The 22972-nt window shown below is 35.4% G+C and overlaps 1 protein-coding gene across 1 annotated transcript; it reads right to left on the bottom strand.

Annotated features, from left to right (window-relative positions):
- Positions 1-10061: 10061 nt before the first annotated feature.
- On the bottom strand, positions 10062-13463 carry LOC113310400 (exocyst complex component SEC15A-like). Its single transcript, XM_026559068.1, has 2 exons — positions 13273-13463; positions 10062-12697 (listed from the first exon to the last, which is right to left on the bottom strand). Exon 2 carries the CDS (start codon positions 12691-12693, stop codon positions 10321-10323), a length of 2373 nt encoding a protein of 790 aa, XP_026414853.1. The 5' UTR covers positions 12694-12697; positions 13273-13463; the 3' UTR covers positions 10062-10320.
- Between the last annotated feature and the right edge of the window lie 9509 nt (positions 13464-22972).

Genomic DNA, 22972 nt, shown 5'->3' with positions numbered 1-22972 from the left:
GTACTTTGAATTAAAACAGAATGCCATATTGGCCAAGCAGTTGGAGAGGCAACAACATAATCAGTTCCATTTTTAATTAAAAGTTTTTAAGTTATTGAGCTTAGAATTTTATTTTTAATATGTTAGTTTCATTGTTTTTTTTTTAAGTAATGTCGTGTTCTAGTTCCGGTAATGTAATTTTCTTTTTCTTAGTAATATTAATTTTTATATTTCTAGTTACGATAATTTGAATTTTATTTTCTTATACCAACGGATCTTTTGTAACGACTATGTTATCAGCTACTTTTTAACGGCTAATTTCCAACGACTACTTTCAATGCCTATTATAAATTGTCACAAGCTTCCTCAACTCAAACAATCCAAAATAGAACACTTAGTATCCTTTGTATCTCTTATTTTTTTCTTTATGAAGATAACATAGTAATGGTTGGGTATACCGTAGAATAAGATGTTGCAATCACCACAACGTTTGTAAATGCTGCTACTCTGCCTATTGAAGATGTTCAAGAACTCTCTGCCCATGAAAATTGGACGCTGGTGTTTGATGGCTTTGTACAAGCATTTGGAAATGTTAATAACCGAACCAGACGACAAGTTCAACAACGAAGTTCTCAAATTCAAATAGCGGTTCACAAGTACGTTAGAATTCAAAGAAGGATTCATGGTTACGCCCCACAACACATGACAATTGTGATTACTGTAGATCAATATAAATAGTTATGATATTTGAAATGTTGTTTCCAAACAGACACTAACATATTGCTTTATGTTTGTTTTACGTAGGAGGAAATGGCCAAATTTGTGTTCCCACTAGATACCCGTACAAAATTTACATGTTATAAGTGTTACTTAATCTTTAAGGTTAACATGGCTAACATTCCTGAATACAATCCGGAAATGAATGCCAGTGATCCTCCAGAAGACGGACCCGACAATTAGTATATGCGGTTGTTGTTTAAGATTTTGTGGGTACATCTTCTGTAAACCCTCACAAGACTATAAATCGTCCACTAGGGTCACCTAGGGGTTTAAAGGCTTGTTGCACATGCTAAGTGCAACCGTGATTACTACGACAAGTAACCTAGGTTCTTATTCAATAATTGCAATGTACTTTATAACAACTACTTTCAAACGACTATATCCCAACGGTTATTTTATAGCAGCTACTGTATAACGAATACTTTATGACGGCTATTTTTGACGAATATTATAAATTGTGTTATCTATCTCCAAACAACAAACACCTATTTTCATACAGTTTGCAAAACTTCTAATCACCTCTTTCAATACCTCTCATACCTCTTTATACGAACACAACCATGGGATCATTTGATCCAATTGAAGATTTGGCAATCATCAAAACATGGTACACCGAAAGTCGAGTAGTATATCTCTCCCCTGTAATGGCAGAGCCCAAAACCTTTTGGGAGAAGATATATAACAAATATAGACAAGATTATGGGAATCCAAAGAGAAGAAGTCTTCAACAAATTCATGATAGGTACCAAATTATCCAAAAAGGCGTATGCGATTTTATAGCTATTCAACAACGGATCATCAACGCCAGCCATATCAGCCTGTCCCCTCAACAATTTGTAAGTATTTTAGAATTGTTTTCGTATAAAGCTAAATTGATTGATTTTAAATTATAGCAATAAGTATATTGTGTTGTGTTATTGTAGCACGAAGTCATTACAACGCGGTATTTTGAGGAAAATGGGGAAGCATTCACATTTGATGAAAGCTAAAATTTCATGGTTTCCAAAATCCCAGAGTATCAATCGCCGGACAAATTCATCTGGTTCATCCAATGAAGATTGAAAGTATAATAAATGTTTGTGTAGATTTTGTGGATAAATCTCTGTGTAAACCCTCACGAGACTATAACTAGTCCACTAGGGTCACCTAGGGGTTTAAAGGCTTGTTGCACGTGCTGAGTGCAACCGTGATTACTATGGAAAATGATTTGGATTTTTATTCAGTAGTTGTAATCTTGTTGTCTGTTTTGTTAAATTTCAATTTTAGTTATGTTAAACTTTAATTAAAAAGAAAGCATCAGATCATATCCAGATTTCAAGAGCACATAAAGATAAAAGATTACATTAATATAAGATAAAACATTCAAATATAATCATTCTTCAGTATTGTAGATCTGAAGACTTGATTAACATCTGATGCAGAAACACATAAAGATAGAAGATTACATAAATATAAGATAAAACATTCAAATTTAATCATTCTTCAAGATTGTTATTCCGAAGACTTGATCAACATATGATGCAGGAACATCTCGGCGATAAAGCTGTATTTCTTCGGGATTGTAGGTATCATAACTTGCTTTCAATAGCTGATAACATTCATCATGAGGAAGATTGTTACATGTCTGGTTAAGATAGTCTAAACGAGCAGCACTTTTTTGAATTTTTAAAAAGAAAACTTAACTTAAAATAATTATAATTTTAGGAAATAATAGAAATTTGTTATAAAATTCTTACCCTTTGTTCATATGACATTCCAGGATTACGTATGTTAACTTCAGCCTGAATCGTCACAAAAGTGATGACCTCCTTGTTGATTTTGCTCCACCTAGTTCTAAGACCTTCTTCGTCTCCCGCATTTGGATTTCCGGATATGTTATCAAAAAATTCAATTACATTCTTCCATAATTGGTTGCTAGTGGCTTGAACTGTGTTCAGAATATTGTTTTTTGCTTCAATTCATGCTTGCGCAAGAACAACATCTTCTTCTTTGCTGATCTCATTTTTATAAAACAAAATAGAATTGAATGTTTGGTAGCTTCATTTGGAAAATGATTTGCTATATATAGAGCTATGATGAGAGCATATAGAATTCAAAAAAAAAAACTAGCCTTTATACAATAAAAAATACCAGTACATATAAAACCAAAAAAGTAATCGTTATACAGTGAAAATGACCAGTACATATAAAATATAAAGATAAAAAAGTAAAAAAAACTAGCCGTTTTCATTTAAAAAAGTCGCTAAAAAGATTTGAAAAATTGTTCGTTCAATTATTTCGATTATACGGCTCCGACATTTGCAACCATGGATTTTGTTCAATACCCTGATGTTGGTGCGTTGTTGTACGTTGATTGAGTTAACGTTGTTCAGACAAATTATAAGGATGGTAGAAAGAATGTTCTTGACTGTTTGGAACAAAAGAACTCGACGATGGTCCCGAATCACGAGACTGGCCTGGGGTAGATGACTCACATGTATGTGGTGGTAGATACTCTCTAACAAATCTCTGATGGAAATATGAACCATATTTGATTTTGTGTTGAAGTTCCTTTGTATGGTCGAAATAGAATTGTTGTAGAGCCCTTTTTTTGTTGTTGCGCATCCTGATATGCCTCGCACCACATCTCCTATATACAGTAAACACCGACATGAGTTAAAAAAAATTTCACAAATAAAAAATATAAAAATTAAATACTCACAGTTGTACGTTGATTGACATTATAATTGAGTTTAGGACATTGTCCCAAATACTCCATTCCAATAGGCATATCAACCGCCTTAAAATTCGGGCCGCATATTCGAGCTGTCGGATTTGTTGGTGGATATGTGAAGAGATGACGATCGACGGGATCCAACTCTTCTGTGTATGTGCATTTCCATGGCGGTGTTGGTCGGCGTACATAAGCTTCAGGATCTTGCGTACCATACACATCTCTGTTTCCTTCATGTACAATTAAACCTGAGTACTTCCCAACTGCCCTCTTACTCCACCACAGCTTATACTCATGATCATGTACTTCCACATAATGCAGGGGATTAAGTTCAGTGTCGGCATACAAGTAGTGGATGTTGATGTCTACTGTTGAATTAGGAGGATTGCACGGTATTACTGTCATTCCAAGAACTTGTTTGAGACACCGTTCCCCCAGGTACAAGGCGTTGTGACCAAATGGATTATAAAAGACCCTCTGTGTTGCAGAGATTAGTTTTAATTCTACCACCTCGGGGTTAGTTTTCCATTAATTGTCCTCCCACGGCGACCATACTACATAATTGAATGAGAAGTTGTCTATCTGGTTACGCACAACAATCAGTGAATGGGTACATGTATCACTCTGTACACCTCTGTTCAAGTCTCTTATGTCTTCATTATATAACCTAACCGTCGGCCACAGATCTGTAAGTAAATCATTCTCCGAGTTTACATATGGAAATAGACATCAGAAATATGACCAAAACCAAGGCTGCAACATTATTAATTATTATTAACGACTAATTGCATTATACGGTCACCAATAATAAACAAGTAAAGAAATTAAATTTACAAGTGGGTATGAATTTTTACCATCAATGGATACGAAAAGAACTGCAACTCAGGCGAGCTGCTCGTTACTCCAGTACTCAAGCCCCATAACATACTACCGTACAACGCTGAACCCCAATCATAAGAATTGACCACATTCAAATCCCTCATTATACTTATCCATTTAATCTCCACAACATCGTTCTTGTTTGGGAAAAGGACATTCCCAAAACTCCACATCAAAAACCATCTTGCAATTTGTTCCTCAAATACAACATCGTTGTCTAAGCTGACTCTATGGTCAAGAAAAATTTTAATCAAACTCTTCTTGATCCCCTTGCATCTACTCATAACTTTTTTTCTCAAGTCGACTAAGTCTTCTTGTCTAACTTCTTGTATTCTTGTTATTGCTCTAAATTCTTGTCCTCTCCTTCTTCTTGTTGTAGCTTTCGCGTCAATATACTGGAGCAAACAATCTATGGTTTCGGGAGCAATCTGATGCAATTGGTCAGTAATCATATCTTCCAATGATATGGGATTTCCTTGGCCAATAGGAATTCCGGTTAGTTGTGTGAAGACTAATAAGGTAAACCCTATTTTAAAAATATGGAAGTGAAATGTATTGGTGGTATGCCACCACCTTTCAAATATACCACTAGTTAGGCAGTTGACTTGTAGTTTTGGATAATGTATTTTGAAAATTGATTCAAACCCACAGTCGTCTACAATTTGTCTTGCATGTGGATATCTACAAATTGCGGTACACATTTCATGAAGACTGCTTACACTACTTCGATGTTTCAGTGGTTTACTCCTCTCATCCGTCGAGGTTGGGATTTCCACTTTATGCTTGCTATGTTCTTATGAAGAAACCATAATTCTATCATCCATAACTTGTTGAAAATTATCGGAGTACATCTGCAACACACATATGCAAAAAATCATCACAAAACAATCCATTAAAAATATTTCTACAATGTATTCTCTCAAGCAACAAAAAATCTTAGCCACATTATCTTTCACATTACAACAAAATCATCAATCAATCCAAAATTATCCATCCCAATACAATTTATCTGCCAACAATCTATCCTAGACATAATACATATTCATTTAATCATCCATCAATCCAAAATTATCAATAACAATACCATATCTAAATAAAAAACCAATCATAAACAACAAGCACTTTGATTCAATCAACAATGTCTCAAACTTTCAAACAACTTACCTAAGGAGACATCATAATCAACCTAATATCTCCAATTTAATCAAAATCAAAATCAAATTAAATTTAAACCCTAAAATTAGAAACACTCACCTTGGAAGATTTTGTTGATGAAAATCGAAATTGAAAAAGGGAAATAATTCACCGGGTAGTAAGGTTCAAACCCATTGAATTTTAGCTCATGAATCGCACCCAAGAGTCTTGAAATTGAAACGGGGTTGTAGAGAGGAAAAAAATAGAGAAGAAGAAGGAAGGAAGAAGAAGAAATGGCCGAGCGGAGCGAGTTCTGTGAACTTAAACCTATAATACGTACGGAAACTGAGTAGCCGTATTTGTCAAGTCAGCGAGTTGACTTATACGGAAACTCAGTAGCCGTATAGCAATATTCATACGGAAACTGAGTTTCTGTATCATGTAGGGAAGGGAAAAAATGGCACCATAGTGAGTTTCCTTCCGTGTGATATCCCTTCCCTTTGTTTGAGGGATAGGGAAGGGATGCTCTGTACCATAGTGCTTGGTAATAAAAAGAACTAGTTCATTTTGCAGATAAAGTAGGTGACAAAAGCTACCTATATGAATTATATAGATATGATCTTATTGCGCTACATACTTTTGCAATCAAAATAAGATTATAAGATCAGAAACTTTTCCCAATTAGATAAGATAAGGAACGTTCTTGAGGAAATCTGTTCCTAATGTTCTGATACAATAACTACATAGAAGGTCATCGGCAAAAGTTAGAAGCAGCTGCAACTAAGTTGTTGCGGTGTTATAAAAAGGGTCAGGCCGAATATGAGATTAAATTTGAAATCGTTGGGAACGAGTGAAACACACTTTCTTAAATCCACACTAGAACAACTGGGAATCATCTACGGGATGCCAAGAATGGCAGGAAGAAAAACCGATGATAACTTCTTGACAGATAAGGTGGATGGAGAAAGAGTGGTTTGCACGTTAAGTATTTTGGTACAGAGTAAAATGTGACAAGACCAATATTACAAAAACAAACATTTGAATTGGTTAGAATTAAACAAAGTAAGAAGCAAAAAGACGAAAACAATAATGAAGAGTTTGATGAAAATGAAGAAAATCGAGAAGTGAAAAAATTTGAAGAAACAAAATAAGATCCGATGAAGCTTATCTACATGTTTATGTGTTTTACTTTGTTTTTCACCACAAAAGACGCACATATGTTAATCGAAAAGTATTTCGGTTTAGTTATCAAACTTGAGGAATCAAAGAACGTGTCTTGGCGTGATTTGATTCACTCTCTCTTAGAGACACAACATAATTATTATTCTCCATCCGACATTATTGGTGTTGTTATCTATTTGTTTGTGAAATTTTTCCTTAAATTATTTGTAGTACATATTTTCTGTATTGAAAAAAGAAAAAATTTATGTCTAACTTTGTTGTTGTGTTTTGCTATAGATTTGGTATGCGAATAATTATAAACTGGTGTTATACCAATGGTAAATCAAAGATCTTTTAAACAAGCTAGTCACCAATGTTGTTGAATGAGCTTTTTTTAAAGTGGCATTTTAACATTGACATTTTCGGTGGTTTTTCCCTTTCAACTCTTATTTGTAACTGGAATGTTGTAAATAATTAGCTCCTAATCAGGTTGTTCTATTGTCACTACTTTATTTTAGTACTAATAAAATTTATCCCTTTATATCTAATATGGGTATTCTGTCCAAAGTTTAATGTACTAGTATAATTAGAATCTGCTCTCTTCTCTCACCCGCTTCTCAAAAACCTAGCAAAAAAAAACTCATCGTCTTCTTCTTCCTTTGCTCAGATCTAGTCTTTTTGGGGTTAGATCTGAGCAAATATTGATTGTTTTTATGAGCTATTTCGTTGTTTCTAATAAATATATTCACTATTGGTGCGATTCTTTGCTTCGCTATTAGGGAGATTCTTTTCTTCGCTATTAGGGTGATTTTATCTGCACTTTAATAGTGTTTCTTTTTATATAGATTTGTTCGTGATTTGGTTTTTTTGGATACTTCGCCATTAAGGCGACTTTATCTACACTTTGATTGTGTTTCTTTCTATAGATTTTTTCGTGATTTGTTTTTTTGGATACACGTACATCAACGATTTGACGGATCCAAGATCTAATGTTTCTTCAACAAAACAATTGATCTAGGGTTTCACGACTTCTCGCTACGCATGTGTTTTTGGGAAAATCACTTCTCTCTCATAAGAGTATCTCTTTTCAAGAAGAAAATCAATCAAAATGATCGAATTATGATTTCGAATACTATTCCTTCTCCAATCTATGCATACACGATTTGAATGCTACCGTTGTGGATCGCTCTTTCTCTTCGCCATTTATTTGCGTTTTGTATCTTTTATTGTATTTGTTTCATGTTTATGATGTGTTTGTTTTTTCTTAAAAGCCATCATGTAAACATTTTTTTAAATGTAATGAAATACTAATGGTTTGATTTAAGAAAAAAAAAAATCTCTTTCCTTGTCAGGTAAAAAAAAAACTACAGAAATGATTCATCCACCGAAAACAAAAACCGTGATCTGCATCGTGTGAGGGAGTGGTGGGGCCCACTTCTGCCCCACCCCTATCCCAATGCATATCACGCAAGGTTGGGTCCATTGGATCTCCTCACGGTGCAAATCACGGTGGAAACCTTCCGTGGGTGTAGACTCACTGAAAAAACTATTAGCCCAAACGTAACTTGTCAGGAAACAAAAACTATAAGCCCAAACGTATTAGAAGAGAGGGAAGAGGCTCAGGCACTAACTCAGGCTAGAGACAAGAAAAACGTATAGATACACAAGAAGAGGATAACAGGGAGAAACAACATTCACATCCTTCCATTACAGATTTACAGCATTCATGTATATACAACATTGCTAATAACTGCACATTAACCAACAGAAACTATCTAAAACAATTACCCAAACTACCTAATACCCCCAAACTACCTAATACCCCTTGTGAGATGGACGTATCAGTCTCCGGCTCTTTTCTTTGATTGATCCTCATGTACTTCCCAAGTAGCTTCGACGAATTGAAAATTTTCAGCCAGCCTTATTATGGAAGTTATGGTGTTACGGTTGAAACAAAAGGAAACAATGAAATATATCAAACACTAGCTATGGCAAGCAGTCTTCTTTTTTGCTTTGTGAACATATGGCGACCAATCTTGATTGGCTGCAGAAAGAGCTGCATTTGATCTTTGATCATTATGGTTCAACAATTGGTAGCTAGCATCCATAGACATTTTTGGTCTGAAGAAAAGAAGCTTCCTGCAGTTTTCATGGTAGCTTCACTCAACAGAGAAAATTAGTCACCGGGATGAAAAGTCACCAGGATGAAAATGTCAAGCATATTTAAATCCCTCAGCAAGTAACTAGTACAAAAGAGCACAAGATACTGGGAAGCACAATCACTGCCTAATAGAAACTGGTAAGAATGATGGAGAGGCAAGTGAATGCGCACTGCCTAGGTACGTAAACTTGCTGCCCACAAGGCTGGAATATCCAGCTGCAAGGAAACCCATCCTAGCTCCTACATACGTATCACTCTGCCTCTGGCTGTCTGGCAGCTATAATTGCATTTGGAGGTTTACTTAAGCAGCTTGGTCTCTGTCGGAGTAGGAAAGTTCATATAGTATAGTATAGTAGCTGATATCTAATTCGCTAGCTGAACCATGAGCGTACTGTGCATTCCCATCCAGCACAACAATCATATAAGCTGGAGTGCTAGTTTTCTGTAACGTTTATATAGCTGATAAGAGAACAGCTCAGAATCAATAGTTGAAATGTTTCCCTAATTAAAAAATAAAACACTTGATTGAAATAAATGCATAATAAGTGAGAAGTAAGAATCCTTGTATGAAAATAGCCATATCATTCAAGTAAAAACTACTTATACGTAAACGGCAAAAAGGTAAGAAAACAGAATCTTGTAAATAGGTTTCCCACAACCAAACCAACTCTAAAGCAAATGGATTCAGAAAGTAACATACATTACGATATTGGACAAGTACGACGATATAAAGATGCTTTAAAAAAAAGTGAGATATAAAGAAGCATTACATAATGTTTGTGGGTTACAAAGCAGAAAGAAGTAAGTGGGAGTCATATCAACGGGATCAGATAATGGGAAAGGGAGTCAATACAAAAAATTTAATTTGTTAAACCTAAATCTAAATAATAATGATACTTACAGCATATATGGTCACCCAAAGCCTGATGGATTACTACACTCCACAAAACAAAACTGTGTAAGAGCCATTAATTATACATCTGATATGTACCTACAAAGAAAGTTAATCAGCGTGCAAGTAACTCCATAACAATCCTCATAATCATCAAATACGGAAAAATGAGAAGAAAAACAATCTGATTACCAAACAATGGAGAAGACACCTTTCAGACCGTTGATCCCGTAAGCACATCCACAAAGTTAAACAAGCAGCATCAGTGGATTTCAAATTTGAGAATCAATGTAACCTTTCACAATCAAGATAATTAAAGAGGATGGCGAAGGATTAATCAAATACTGTGCTTGACAAACAGATAAGAACAAAGATCTGCTTAGTAATAAATCCAAGTACTATTAAATTGTCACCCAAAATTCCAAGTCGAAACACTACATGACATGTCATTCCATCTTATTAGTTCCTATTTCAAACAATCATTTTTGGCGTCATCTAAGTATTGAACAGAACTGCAAATGAAGAGGGAAAGATATCACTAGTAGAATAAAGAATGCATTCAGCACTAGATAGTGGGACAGAAAATGAATCTACAAATGGAATATTACACTACATGTTTTCTCAGTTGAAGTCTCTTAAACGTCTTTTCAAAACATCCATAGACTTCTTTCTAGCATTCTGCTTTGGATTATTTCGGTTCGAGAGACTTCCAAACAATCTATCCGGGGAATCCTTATATTTCTCGCAAATAGTAGCCACCTTCTTATAATCCAAACAGTTATAGTGTCTCTCTCTTATCACAGGATTCATAAAGTTCTCGGGCTGGCTACTTAGGAGAAGGTTGATCAACTGTCGGACCTCTATCAAACAATCCCTTAGACTACCTTCCTTGTGTAACTCACTTAACCCGGTGCTTTGAAACTTTTCATCTGCAAATGACTCTAACATCTTAAGATCATTGTCAAGGCCCATGATAGCGTTAATATTGAACCTCTTCAAATTCTCACTGAGAAAAGCATTGCCAATTGAATTCGAAATGTGTTCAAGGGCCCCAATTCCAACCTTGTACAACGCATCAATGGGTAATATTTGCTGAGCTGTTGACATCAAAGTGTCCAGGTATATGACCACCTCATTAATGTAGTCATTTGCATTTTGTGGGACCTCGTCTATTATCCAATTGATGCTGTCCGTAAGGGTCATAAACTCATCCAACTTAGAGTTCACCAGGTTCAACAAAGCAAGATATGCTGCATCTCTTGATGTCTTCAGAACAACCTTTGCCGTTAGACTTGCATTAGGCCTCTCTGCGATTCTTATGGGCACTCCACAGTGTTGCGCAGCCTGTAGAAGAAAAAGATCACAAGCCCGTTCAAGAACAGATATGTTGGCAGCAATCTGCATAGCTTGCGACACACCTGTGGTGCCACTATAGATTGCTTTCAACAAAGCTTCATTCAGAACATCAATCAAAAGCTTATCAAGATATTTCTTGACAACATCGTAGAAGTTCATGCGACCCCCATATGATAGGTAACTGACAGAGTCCTCAATGAACGACCGTACAATTCGACAGGTATCAGGCACCGTGGAGGAGAAAGGGGCAACATATGGAAAAGCTGGCATTATATCGGATGTTTGAAGATGGAAAGCCAAAACATGCATATTATACTCATATTCCTTCTTCATCACCATTTGCTCGTAAGTATCATTGCCAAGGACATCGACAATTTGCTTGCGGCATTCTTCTAAAAGGAGTTCGTGATATTTATCTCTGCTATTATCGAGAACTTCTAGAAGGGTTCCCACTTGGTACCCATATCGTCTAAGAGTTGCACCAACAAGAGTGACATAGTCCTTGATCAGGAGCAGATGGCTTGGAGTATCCATACGTGAAAACTGCACCTCGAGCATCGATGTCATCTTCCCAATGGCTGTTTCCCAAATCGTCTCCACCTGCTCAGTAGTCAATACCCCCCCTGCGGTTCTTAGCACCCGATCTTCTACTATGAAGTACCCTGCTATTTGAGCGAAAAAGGTTTGGTGCGACTCGAGAAATGGTTGTATTGATGATATTTGCAGGTCTGAACTGAGCTGCAACAAACGATTTTTATAATAGTAATCTCGGAACTGTTGTTGGATGCCAAGGCAAGTGTGGATGTGGTGTGCCCGATAAACAGGTGTGAGATCAATCTTCAGAACGGAATCCTCATCGATTTCCTCAACATCTAAACTGTATACACAATCTCCTAACCCAGAACGAATCTGCTCCTCAGCCTCCCTTTGACGTGTACGCAGTTCTTCATCCCTTTGACGAGCTGAAGCAGCCTGACCAATAGCCGTCTGCCCAATTTCCCTGGCCATGCTCCTTACACGAACCAACCAGTCATTGAACTCTGTAGTTACTTTTTTCTCGATATGAGCCTTTATGGTTGGTATACGCTTCTCAATAACCCTCTTAAGGGTCTTGACGGGAATGTGTTTCAAGTAATTTTTCTCAATCAGCTCTAAAGTTTTCAGAGCAGGATAGAATCGACCTTCTGATATGTCTTGGTTAGACTTCACGCAGAGATCCATGACTTGCATACAGATCTTTGACATTTGTATAGCCTCTGTTACATTCTTCTTAACTGAATACGACTCAAGTAGCTCCTCAAGCTTCAACAGAAGAGAACTGCTAACCTCTTGCAGCCGAAAATTGTCACTTGAGAGCTCACTCTTAAGCTCTTCGGCGTCGACCAAGACACCACGAAGTTCATCTACAGCGAGAATGAATTCTTCATAGTGAAGTTTGCAGAGCTCCTCAATTTCAACTTCCTTCTTCTTCACAACATGCCTGAGCTGCTGCAAGAGAGCCTCAGGCTTACCCATTTCAAATGCATGCCTCACAGCAGGACCCAAATCCTCCCCGTTCCCTATAGTAGTTGCAAGAACCAAGTCTTCTGGGCCATCACCATTCTCGGCAACAACTCGCCGCTTAGGTTTAGCTTGCATGATTCTGATCAAATCCCAAAACACAATTGAGTAAAACGTATTGATAAAGATAATGCACAATAAATAATGGGAAAGAAAAAAAGATACAATCTTTCAATTAAACCCATATACAACATAAACCGGGTTTCCTCAAACTTAACAAAACCAAAGAAATGGTTGCTAATAGACCAGAAATACATGGACATTGAAGAAACAGAACACTTAATAGTAACCCTAACAAGGTTCATCCACATATTTATCTCACTTGTTACCGATCAAATAAAAATGGAAACAAGAAAAACAATCTGATTTTTACTAAGATCTAATAACCAGAGGACAATAGACTCAGGAATTACATTAACAGCAGATTTACCTCCATAAAAATGAAAACTTTAGATAATTACCATTCTTAAACAGATAACATTCTACAAATTCATACATAAATCTACAAATGATGTAAGTAAATCAAGCATAAGAACAGTCTCCCATCAATTAAAAAAAGAGACAAAAATCTGATTCATTTATCATTCTTAAAGACAATAAAACAAGTACATAATCCATTAAACCAGTGAACCCAAGGAAAGATCAAGAAGTAATTACCAGGTTGTTTCAGGTAGAGAGAGAGAAAAAAAGAGAATGGTAAAGGGGGACGAAGGGAAGAGAGAAATGGTCTTCCGTGTTAGCAGTGGTAGTAGTAAAACATAGCATCAAATGAGGAAAACAATGACCTTGTCGAGGAACGAGCTACTTCTCCAAATGCTGTTGTTCAAGAGAGGGTTTTATGTTTTTTCCAATTTATTGTATTTTATTTATTTTAAAATGGATGTGAACATTTATGCTGTTTTTCAGAAAATAAAAAAACTAAGTATTATTCTAGGGTAGGGTGGCAAAGCAGGCTTTATTCTCTGCAAAAACGCAGTGGTTTACCACGTGGATGACTAGGATTGGGTGGAGAAAGAATCCTTAGACATCTCCGCATTTGGAAACTTTTTCAATTAATGCCATGATGTCTTTGTTTAACATAATCGGCAATTGTTAATTTGTGTTTTAGTAGGTTGAATGAGGATTTGGGAACGACCAGTGTTTGCTTAAACTTAAGAGCCCGGGAAGACTGACAATCCATGAAGACGTGAGCATGAATTTGATATTCATAGTTTTAAACGTTAACAAGCGATAGAAACAAAGATGCCGGTGTATTTGGTAAAGCTGCATTCAACTAATTCGTACTAACTTTTTGGTTCTTCTTTCTTACTGTACTTATTTTGTATAGATTTTCTATCCATGCTATTATTTTATGTGCGGATTTTCTTCTTCACAAGGAGAATTAAATAAAACAAAAACTGTTAATTACTTGAACTCATCAAGCATGTTAATGTGCACAATTTCTTCGTGGATATTGATGTACTTAAACACGGATTAAAAAAAGAATTTTTGAACGGATCAACATCTGCTCGACCCCATAGGATATAAGTCTTGGCTCCATCCCTAACAATCCACAATAGCTTGTTCTCGAGGCTAATATTCTTCATCTGTTTGATGGGGAGAAAAATATGTGCAGGCTGAGAAGCAGTTGCATGAAAGAAAAATTCATCAGCACCACTAACTTTCAACTCTAAAACTATAAAAATAAACAAAGTCTTATCCAAAAATTTTCAAGTGTCGGGAAAATTGAATTTCTTGTGTCAGGACATTGCTCGGTTGAAACCACACGCTGGCGCTGGTATGTCAAGCTAATTGTCAAATTTAGATGCCAAAAAGCATTTTTGATCGAGTCTACTAAAGTTAGTTTCAGGCTAGATTAGGTTTAAGAAGTAAAGTTGGAATCAATGTTATAATTGATGACTAAAGATTGAAGACTCACAAAGACATCTATGGAGAACTTCACTAAAGGTTAGTAACCAATACTTGATTCTCTTGTTTATCCTATAAACAAAGTGTTCACTCTTTGGAATAATTCTCATGACGGTAAATATACTCTTATATGTACACCCGAGGAGTTTTTGATCCTCAGACTTTAGTGAAAATAACCATTGGCCTTGAAAATGTTTCCATGTTATAGTGAATGAAAATACGGAATCAACGAGTCAAGAATCACTTAATTCCAAGTTATAACGAAGAAGTTATGAGTGATTTACTTAAGCTGAAAAATGTGTGGCTAAAGTTTGATTTCGTGAATATGAAATTGTACATGAACTTTTAGCAACATATTGCGAACTGAAACTGTAAATTTGTGATTATAGGCCTATTTTAGTCAAGTACTTGATGTTTCCTTTCTTAGACAAGGTGGATTTTTATTTAAGCAACCTAGCATTGATCATTCATTATAAATTGAGGTTTCATGTAACTATACAAACCATCCCTTGGAAAATTTTGTGTGCGTTGCATAATGTTGTTTCCACATATGTGTTCTTCACGAACAAAAGTGAGATGTTAAAGACTTTACTTGGGGATCAAACTATCTTTTCTTTAATAGTTACGAAACCTATATCTAGGTGATTCTTTATTATAAAACCCAGATTTGATAGATCAAGATATCTTTATAATGTTTCTAGTTGATCTTGTGAGGTAAAATCGATTAGGTTACGAAATGTGTAAACCCTAATTGTTGAGGAGCATCTTCTCAAGAGAATTAACGTATTGCTAAAATACTTTTAAGAGCATTTATAAAAGAGAATGAGAGTTTTGCTAGAAGGTTTGCAGGAGTTATTCTTGAAGAAATCAATATTCTGCTAGGATTTCCACATGTGCATGAATACAATTTAAGCAGGTATTACATCTAGTTTGAAACGTGGTAGTAGGTAGTTTGTGTAACAGCTTAAATCAGTGTGTGTTCAATATGGCCCACGTCTTACGTCCATGGGTTTTTCTACAAGATTTTACTTTACTCATTAACAAAAATTTCTGGTGCATGTGTTATTTCTTTTTCGCATTGTATTGTTTTATCTTTACAAATATCACAAGTTGTACGTCATTAAACCTAGACAGTATTAACTTAACTGTAAAAAACCTACAAGACTCTTTCTTGTTGAATTCATGTCTTGAAATATAGATTACAAGACTTGTACTTGTTGGAATTCGGTTCGTGTACAGTTCAGTATATACTAGGTTTACCTTGTTAAAACAATGTGTACATAGTTTTATAACCGAACATATAGACTCGTGTACAAGTATTTTCCATATAGTTTCCCAGACTAAAAAATTGGTGTGTAATAGTTATGCTCTCTTTTTCTTCTCGCACCAATCATTAAAGGAAAAAAAAACTTTCAGGAAGATTCCTCTCGTTAGCCCACGAGACAACTTCCTTGATAGCGAAATCCTCATCTTTCTGCACTTAAACATCCTTGGATAAATTTGATTATGCCTCCCTTATAGTCGTACATGATCACAAACAACCATAACAATACTACTCGAATTAATATTAGTATTAAAAGAAGCAAAAAAGTTAATCGTGAAGTACGGTTATCATATGGAGTCCAATGCTTGTTTGTGTCACGAGTATGCGCAGTAGGATTCAAACATAACTCAAGCTTATGTTGATAAGATGCACATGCCATAATTTGCTAATAGTTGCAACTAGCTCTGGTTCCTTTTCTTAAAAATTCACTCTAATTTTTCGTATGAACTAGATGGTTATTAGAGTACGACTTAACCAATCTTGTCCCTAAATGTAATCATCTTGATTGCTTCCTTCAATTCATTTATCAAAGATTTTATAGATAGTTATTAAAATTAGATTTAAGACTATGCTGCCCTCTTGAATGTCAAGACAAATTACCTTAACGAAACTGCAATCAAATAATAAATGTCGCAAACTCTCCTATGCTTCTCATAAATAACACATATCTGACCTACTCCATGGATAAACCCATCAAGTCTCTTACTTGTAGGAACAATTGCACGCATACACTTTCATATGGAGTATTTAATTCTAGGACAAAATGTTATCTCCCACAAGGTTTTCCAACTTTATTACCATTGCTATTAGTACCTCTTTGAATAGAATACTTTTCTTGATTTCATTATGTTTGTTATAAGTCGTTTTCAAATTCAATTCCTCATTTTTTTATAGAAGTTCATGCAATCTTCTCTGTACAATTAGGATATACTCTCATTTGGAGAGCAAGTAATAATACCGTTAAATAACATCCTTGAAAACCACCTAATTATCATAATCACTAGCTTCAGCACTCTAAATAGGTGGATCAGAAAAACTTGTTGCACATTTATGCTCCCAAATTTTTGTTAAAGTCTCATTCCCTATATCCAAATGGTATAGTCTTTAAGAAAATGTTCGAGCAACGCTCGGTTGAACCCACAAGTTATGTTATCTCAAGCTTGTTGTCGGTGTTAGTTGATCAACATTATATCTTGGTTTCTAGTATACTAAGTCAAGTCTCAGACTGAGTTAGAGTTTGGTAGTTGAGTATCAGACATCACCCTCGAAGACTGAAGATTTACGAAGACATTTGAACTTATTTTATCAGGTATGTGAAGACTAAACCATTCTATTTACTCATTATCTTACAACTCTATCATTTGAGACTATGTCGTGTGACTTCTAGTAGATTTACAAAGAAAAAATTTCGATTCAAGTTTGCTTTGTTAAAAATATTAAAATATGATTCAATCATATATTTTCAAAGGTCCTTAACAATATTAGTTCGAAACAATTTATTGTTAGAGAATTAATATGTGGGTCAATTGAAAATCGCCCATACAATTGATTTAATCATTAGGGAATGTTTTAAACTTCATAAAAGAGAAATTCATGAACTTATAATATTCGTAGATATCTGATTTAAAAATTACACGAAAGGTTGGCGAACCAGTTCGAAAACCAAAATTTCAGTTGGGAACAATTTACGAATCCGGTAGGCGAACTGCGGTGAACAAAATTTTTGGTGTTGGTACAAAAGGCTTAAGGTTGAGGAACCCAGTTCACAAACTGTGTTCATCTGAGTTAATAAACCTAGTACGGTTGGCGATCCTGGTTCACGAACCGTAGCACCCTGACTCGTGAATTTTAACCTTACGGTTCACGAACCGTTTCACCAGGGGTCCTAGTAGAATTTAGCAGATGCTCAAAGACTTATGTTTTAAATATGTTTAGCATTGTTATGACTCTCTTAAACACTTCTGAGATTTCATTGATTACTAAAATACTTATGTGTGTGCATCATGATTAAACTCTTAAGTGTTTGAATGAACATCAATTTTCTTATAATTCTAAAGGCATATTTTCCAAAACAGGACGGTCATTATACATGGTTCCTTAACCATGCCACTGCGTATATTATTTTATTGTATTTCCAATACAATTTCTCACATGTTTACTTGAAACCTTAATTAAAGTTTCATCTAAACAGATAAAGTGTTAGCTTGGCCCTCAAGTTATCTTAGCTTGAATTCTAAGCAACCCTCAGTCTTGAAAAACTATGAACAGAGATGATCTTTCAACTGGGAAATTCAATCCCTAATACTTTGTGTGTATATATAAACCTAGGTTTCCTCTTAGAAACATAATTAGGTTTATGACTAAAAGACTTTGCTCTGGGGATTCGTGAACTCAGGTCCAACTATCTTTACCTTGATAGTTTGTGTATTCAGATTTTTCGTTTCTATTATCGAGGTTCCCGTAATATCTTTTAGGCAAGATAGATAGACATCACAAAGTTCTCTTTTAGGCAGACTTTGTGATTCCTCGAGATAAATATTTGGAAAAAAAATTAAGTGATAAGTTGAAGATTGTTCTTGAGAGATGGTAAAAGTTTCTGGCTTCTCATCTAAGTGAGTATAGGTGTTCCGTATTATGAGGTTTACTAGATTTCTCTATTGCAAACAAATTTCCAAGCCTTGATATTTGATCTAAAGGGAAATCAAATAGGCTTATCTGTTAGAGCACTGCCCGGTCGAACTCGCAAGCATTGCTATCTCAAGCTTGTTTGTCAAGTTTAGTTTCCAAAACTATAAGTCTTGATTTCTAGTCTACTTATAGCTAAGTCTCAGATTAGGATAGGAAGTATAGTTGAGCTTTTAACTTCACGGCGTTCATCGAATGAAGACGAAGAACTACTCAAGGGAACTTGTGGAACTTCATCACCAAAAGGTATGTGGAGATTTGAACTCATCTATCACTCAAAAGTCTATCTACTTTATCTCCTATTTGAAACAAAAAGTCGTATTGCTATATAGACTTCAATTATACACATTTGGTATTTCGAGTCGAGTTTATCTCACTTATCTATTTCTCGAAATATGTGTTGGTAAGCTCTCTCTTTAACCAAGCTCATCTTTTAGTCTTGACGAAAGTCAAAAGTTGATCATGTGAAAATCTCCTTGTAACATCTTACATGATTCGTGTGAGACAATCATTTGATGTAGACTCAGAATGTTTGGTATCGATCATTCGATCATTTGAAATTTGTTTTGAAGCTAATAGTTTGTGTGAGACAGCTATTGCCGTCTTCCAAGAATGTTTCAATGATTGAAATGAGGGTTTAGAACATGTAACAATGATTGGATATAAACATAATGTGTATTCACATTTGTGTAACGTCCAAAACCGAGAACCATGGTATGCGTACCCGTACGCGTACTGGTTGGTTGTTGGAAGTCCGAAAACTAAGTATGCGTACCCGTACGCGTACTGGCGGAATTTCAAGTCCGTGAATTTCTGCTGGAGTTTGGAAAAGTAAATGGTATGCGTACCCGTACGCGTACTGGCGTAACCAAACTCAGTCCAACTACTTAGGTATTAGAATAATTTTTTTACAGTTCTTGAGTGGCCTTATATCAGAAGAAAAAGATCTTTGAATAAACAAGAGCTTAAACATCGAAATAAATTATAACTATCAAAAATTAAAAGAACTGAAATCTTAATAAAAGTTTTTATTTTACCTAACTATAGATACTTCCCAGGTTTTGGATACCTAAAGAAGACTTTCAAAATCGCTTTCATATCCCGAAGGTTCAAGGGAGAATAGGAGAACCCTTTTTGCAGCATATTACACAAACGTGTAATGGGATAACTTGTGATGGTACAAGGAGTCCAAACTTATAAATTTCAACCTAGGCTATTAGCTTGAGAATGAAGATAACTTGTCTTTTGCAATGTTTTGGAACCGTCCCGGTCATCGAACCGTAAAAGTCACTAGGTCAGGATTAACTGGTTCCACCAATGGTTCAACCGGGGTTCACTGGGTCAATATATAAAAGGTACTTACTATTGATAACCGGGTATATTGGTAATTGCCCCTAACTTTAAAGTTTTATTTGAAGCTTAAAACATTTTGTCTTCGTCCACCCCTCTCCCTAACGACATAACCTAGAACAACATCCTCTCTGCTTCATTTTTTTCATATGATCACACTTATTGCAACCACTATCTCTCAGTTAGAACCATAACTTTAATGAAAAATTATAGATATATTAATATGAACTGATATACAACAAAGTTAAAATGAAGATTTTTTTTTTTTATTATTTTGTTGAAAGATGTCTTTTTTTTCTTCTTTTGGGTCATGGGTTTTGTTTCATACTTTCATCATGAGGTCTAAATGTTTCATACTGATGCTTTACAGAATATTTACAACATAGAAATTGCAGATATACTCTTTGTGCCTCTTCTCTCTTATTACATCCACCACAATTATCTTAACTTTTATAGGTTTTATGGAAGATTTACAACATGGTGAAATTGGAGATTTTAGTATTCAACTTTCGGTTTTTCATCATGGGTTTCATGATATTTTTGGTTCTTTTATAAGTTTTTCTTCCTGTTGAGTGATATTTTAATGAAATACGAAATGAAGATGATTAATAGGTTGATCGAGTGTTTGAATGGTTTGATCGAACATTTGGACGACTTGATTAAAGATATAGAAAGAAGGAAAAAATAGATTTTAGACTTTGTAAAATCATTGGGCCGAACCTGTTCAGACCGCACTGGGTTGCTTGTTTCACCGGCTGAACCGACGGGTCATCCAAATTTTCAAGAAATTAAACGTTTTTTAACAAAATCAGTGGGTTAACATTGAATCGTATCAGAAAGGTGACTGGTCCACCTGTCCTACCGACCGGTCTGGTCCAGTTCTTTGAACACCGGTTTGTGTTTAAGCTAAGTAATTTAAAAAATATAATATACCATTTTTGTATTTGCATCCATATATATTACTCCCTCCGTCCCTCCAAGGATGATCAATTTCAAGTTTGCACAATTCTTAAGGCAAAGTTGTAAAAAGGAAATTTTTTAAGTACTTTTTCCAATTATATCCTTAAGGATAATAATTAGTAAAATTAAAAAATAACGCATTTCTCAAACTAAGCCACAAATATTTGTAAATTTTATACAGTTGAAAATTATTTTAAAACACCTATGTAACGAATATAAACATGACTATTAAGTTATACGCTTATACTAAGATTTAATATTGATGTTCCTAATGACGTGTGATGAACCTATTTTTATCCTAATAATATTAAAAAATAATAATAATAATTCAAAAATAAAATAAAATAAAAAATAATAATAATTCATTTTTATTAGGGTTGTGTTTCTTCAATCTGTGTAAGTGTTTGAATTTCGAATTATGGTTTTTGTGTTTTGGGTTATTATGTGACTGGTTGATGTTCAAGAATTAGAGGTGTGGTATTCAACTTCAGGGTTTTGTGCTTAGTATCTGGCTTAATAAATTAGGGGTGTCGAAATTTGATTTTGGGGTTTTGTGATTTCCTTTCTTCTGAGAGTGTTGATTTAACAGAGTCGATTGTGCAGTTTTTGTTCCTTGTTGATCCAATTTCTCAATTTTGTTCCTTGAGGAAACAATAGCCAAGCAGTTTTATTTGTCCAATTAGGATTTTGGGTTTCCTTTGGAAATTTATGGGTTGTGAAGCAATAGTAGGGAATTTTGTATTTTGTGTTGCAGTACAGAGGCAGTTTTGAAGTAGCAGTTTCTGGGTGATTGTGCTAGTAAAGTTTGTGTTAAGCAGTTCAGTGTTTTGAAGTTAAGTGGGTCTTTTGTTTGAAAAGCAAATCTGTATTTAGGACTCTGAAGAGGAGTTTCTGGGTGATTGAGTAGGAGACTCTGTGGTTCTTTCTTGAGCAGTTTTTGAAGATTTTGCTTTGTGGTTGTTTAACTTACTTTGTGAAGGTTTAATTAGTGTTTTGTTGTATGTTAATTTGAGTTTAAACCTTAAATTCCCATACACTAAAATCTAATGTCTATTCTTGAGTTGTGACAGTTACAGGTAGCCATTTTTTTTCACTGGTTCTCCCAAGTCTTGTGTTGTTACTGTGGTATCATCTTCAACCTTGAAGTGTAAAACTCCTTCATCAGCCAGATCATCTTTACGAGGGTCGCAGTATTCTTCTCCTCCCTCACCCCCATCTCAGTTCCCATCGACATCAACCTCACAAGGTGATAAGGTTCCTTACCCATTCAATGGATATGATGGATGTGGAGATGGAGTTTGTGTAAGGGGATATGCTAAGAGCTCTATCTATCGCCATATATCGGATAAGCATTTCCCCACAGAGAAGGATAAAGTAATATGCAGAGAACGTGTATAGAATAATCCTGATTGTTTTGCTACTTGGGAAAAGGTCTTACATGCCATGCAGATGTGATTGTGTATTAAATGCCTTCATATCCATGCATGGAAAAAGGCTTGTACATCTAAATTACATCCGGCTGATGTTATTGCAGGCCCTGTTAATGGCTAAGATGCTGAGTTCCTTATCTATGGTGTCTTAAAACCACAAGTTGTTGGCTCTTTTGGTATGAAACATAATCGAACAACTCATATAAGGACACTATTGTAGATGGCCTGACTGTGGATATGTCGGATCTTATTTTTCAGAGACGTATTACCACCATTGCAAGTATACCCCACCCCCACCCCATCCCATGCAGACGGTAATTTTCTAGATCCCTGAAAACAACACTGGATAACGTACTTGCAAAGCCTGGAGATTTACAGACATGGTTGCAACTATTGCTCCTCCCCATTTGTATGCTAAACCTGTATGTGCCTAACTGCCCCAGTGACGAGAGATCTAGCACGCGCAAAAAAATGCAGATTGATGCAACTAACTAAGCCATGAATGTCTGGAGAGAGCCGAATGGATGTGCAGTCTTGGTTCAAAATTATTGGGTCTTTCAAAGCAAACAACAGCCGCACACAAACCATCCAAAAAGAAGAAAAAGGTCAGTGCCAACATTGCAGTCTGTAAGAAGAAAATTAGCTATGGACATTACACGCCTAAAATTCACATACTTTCTTCTGATGGATTAGCACCTGC

Source organism: Papaver somniferum, chromosome 9 (genome assembly GCF_003573695.1).
Source record: "Papaver somniferum cultivar HN1 chromosome 9, ASM357369v1, whole genome shotgun sequence".
NCBI lineage: Eukaryota > Viridiplantae > Streptophyta > Magnoliopsida > Ranunculales > Papaveraceae > Papaver > Papaver somniferum.
Note: the sequence above shows the minus strand (reverse complement) of the source record. Positions and strands in the feature narration are given on the sequence as shown.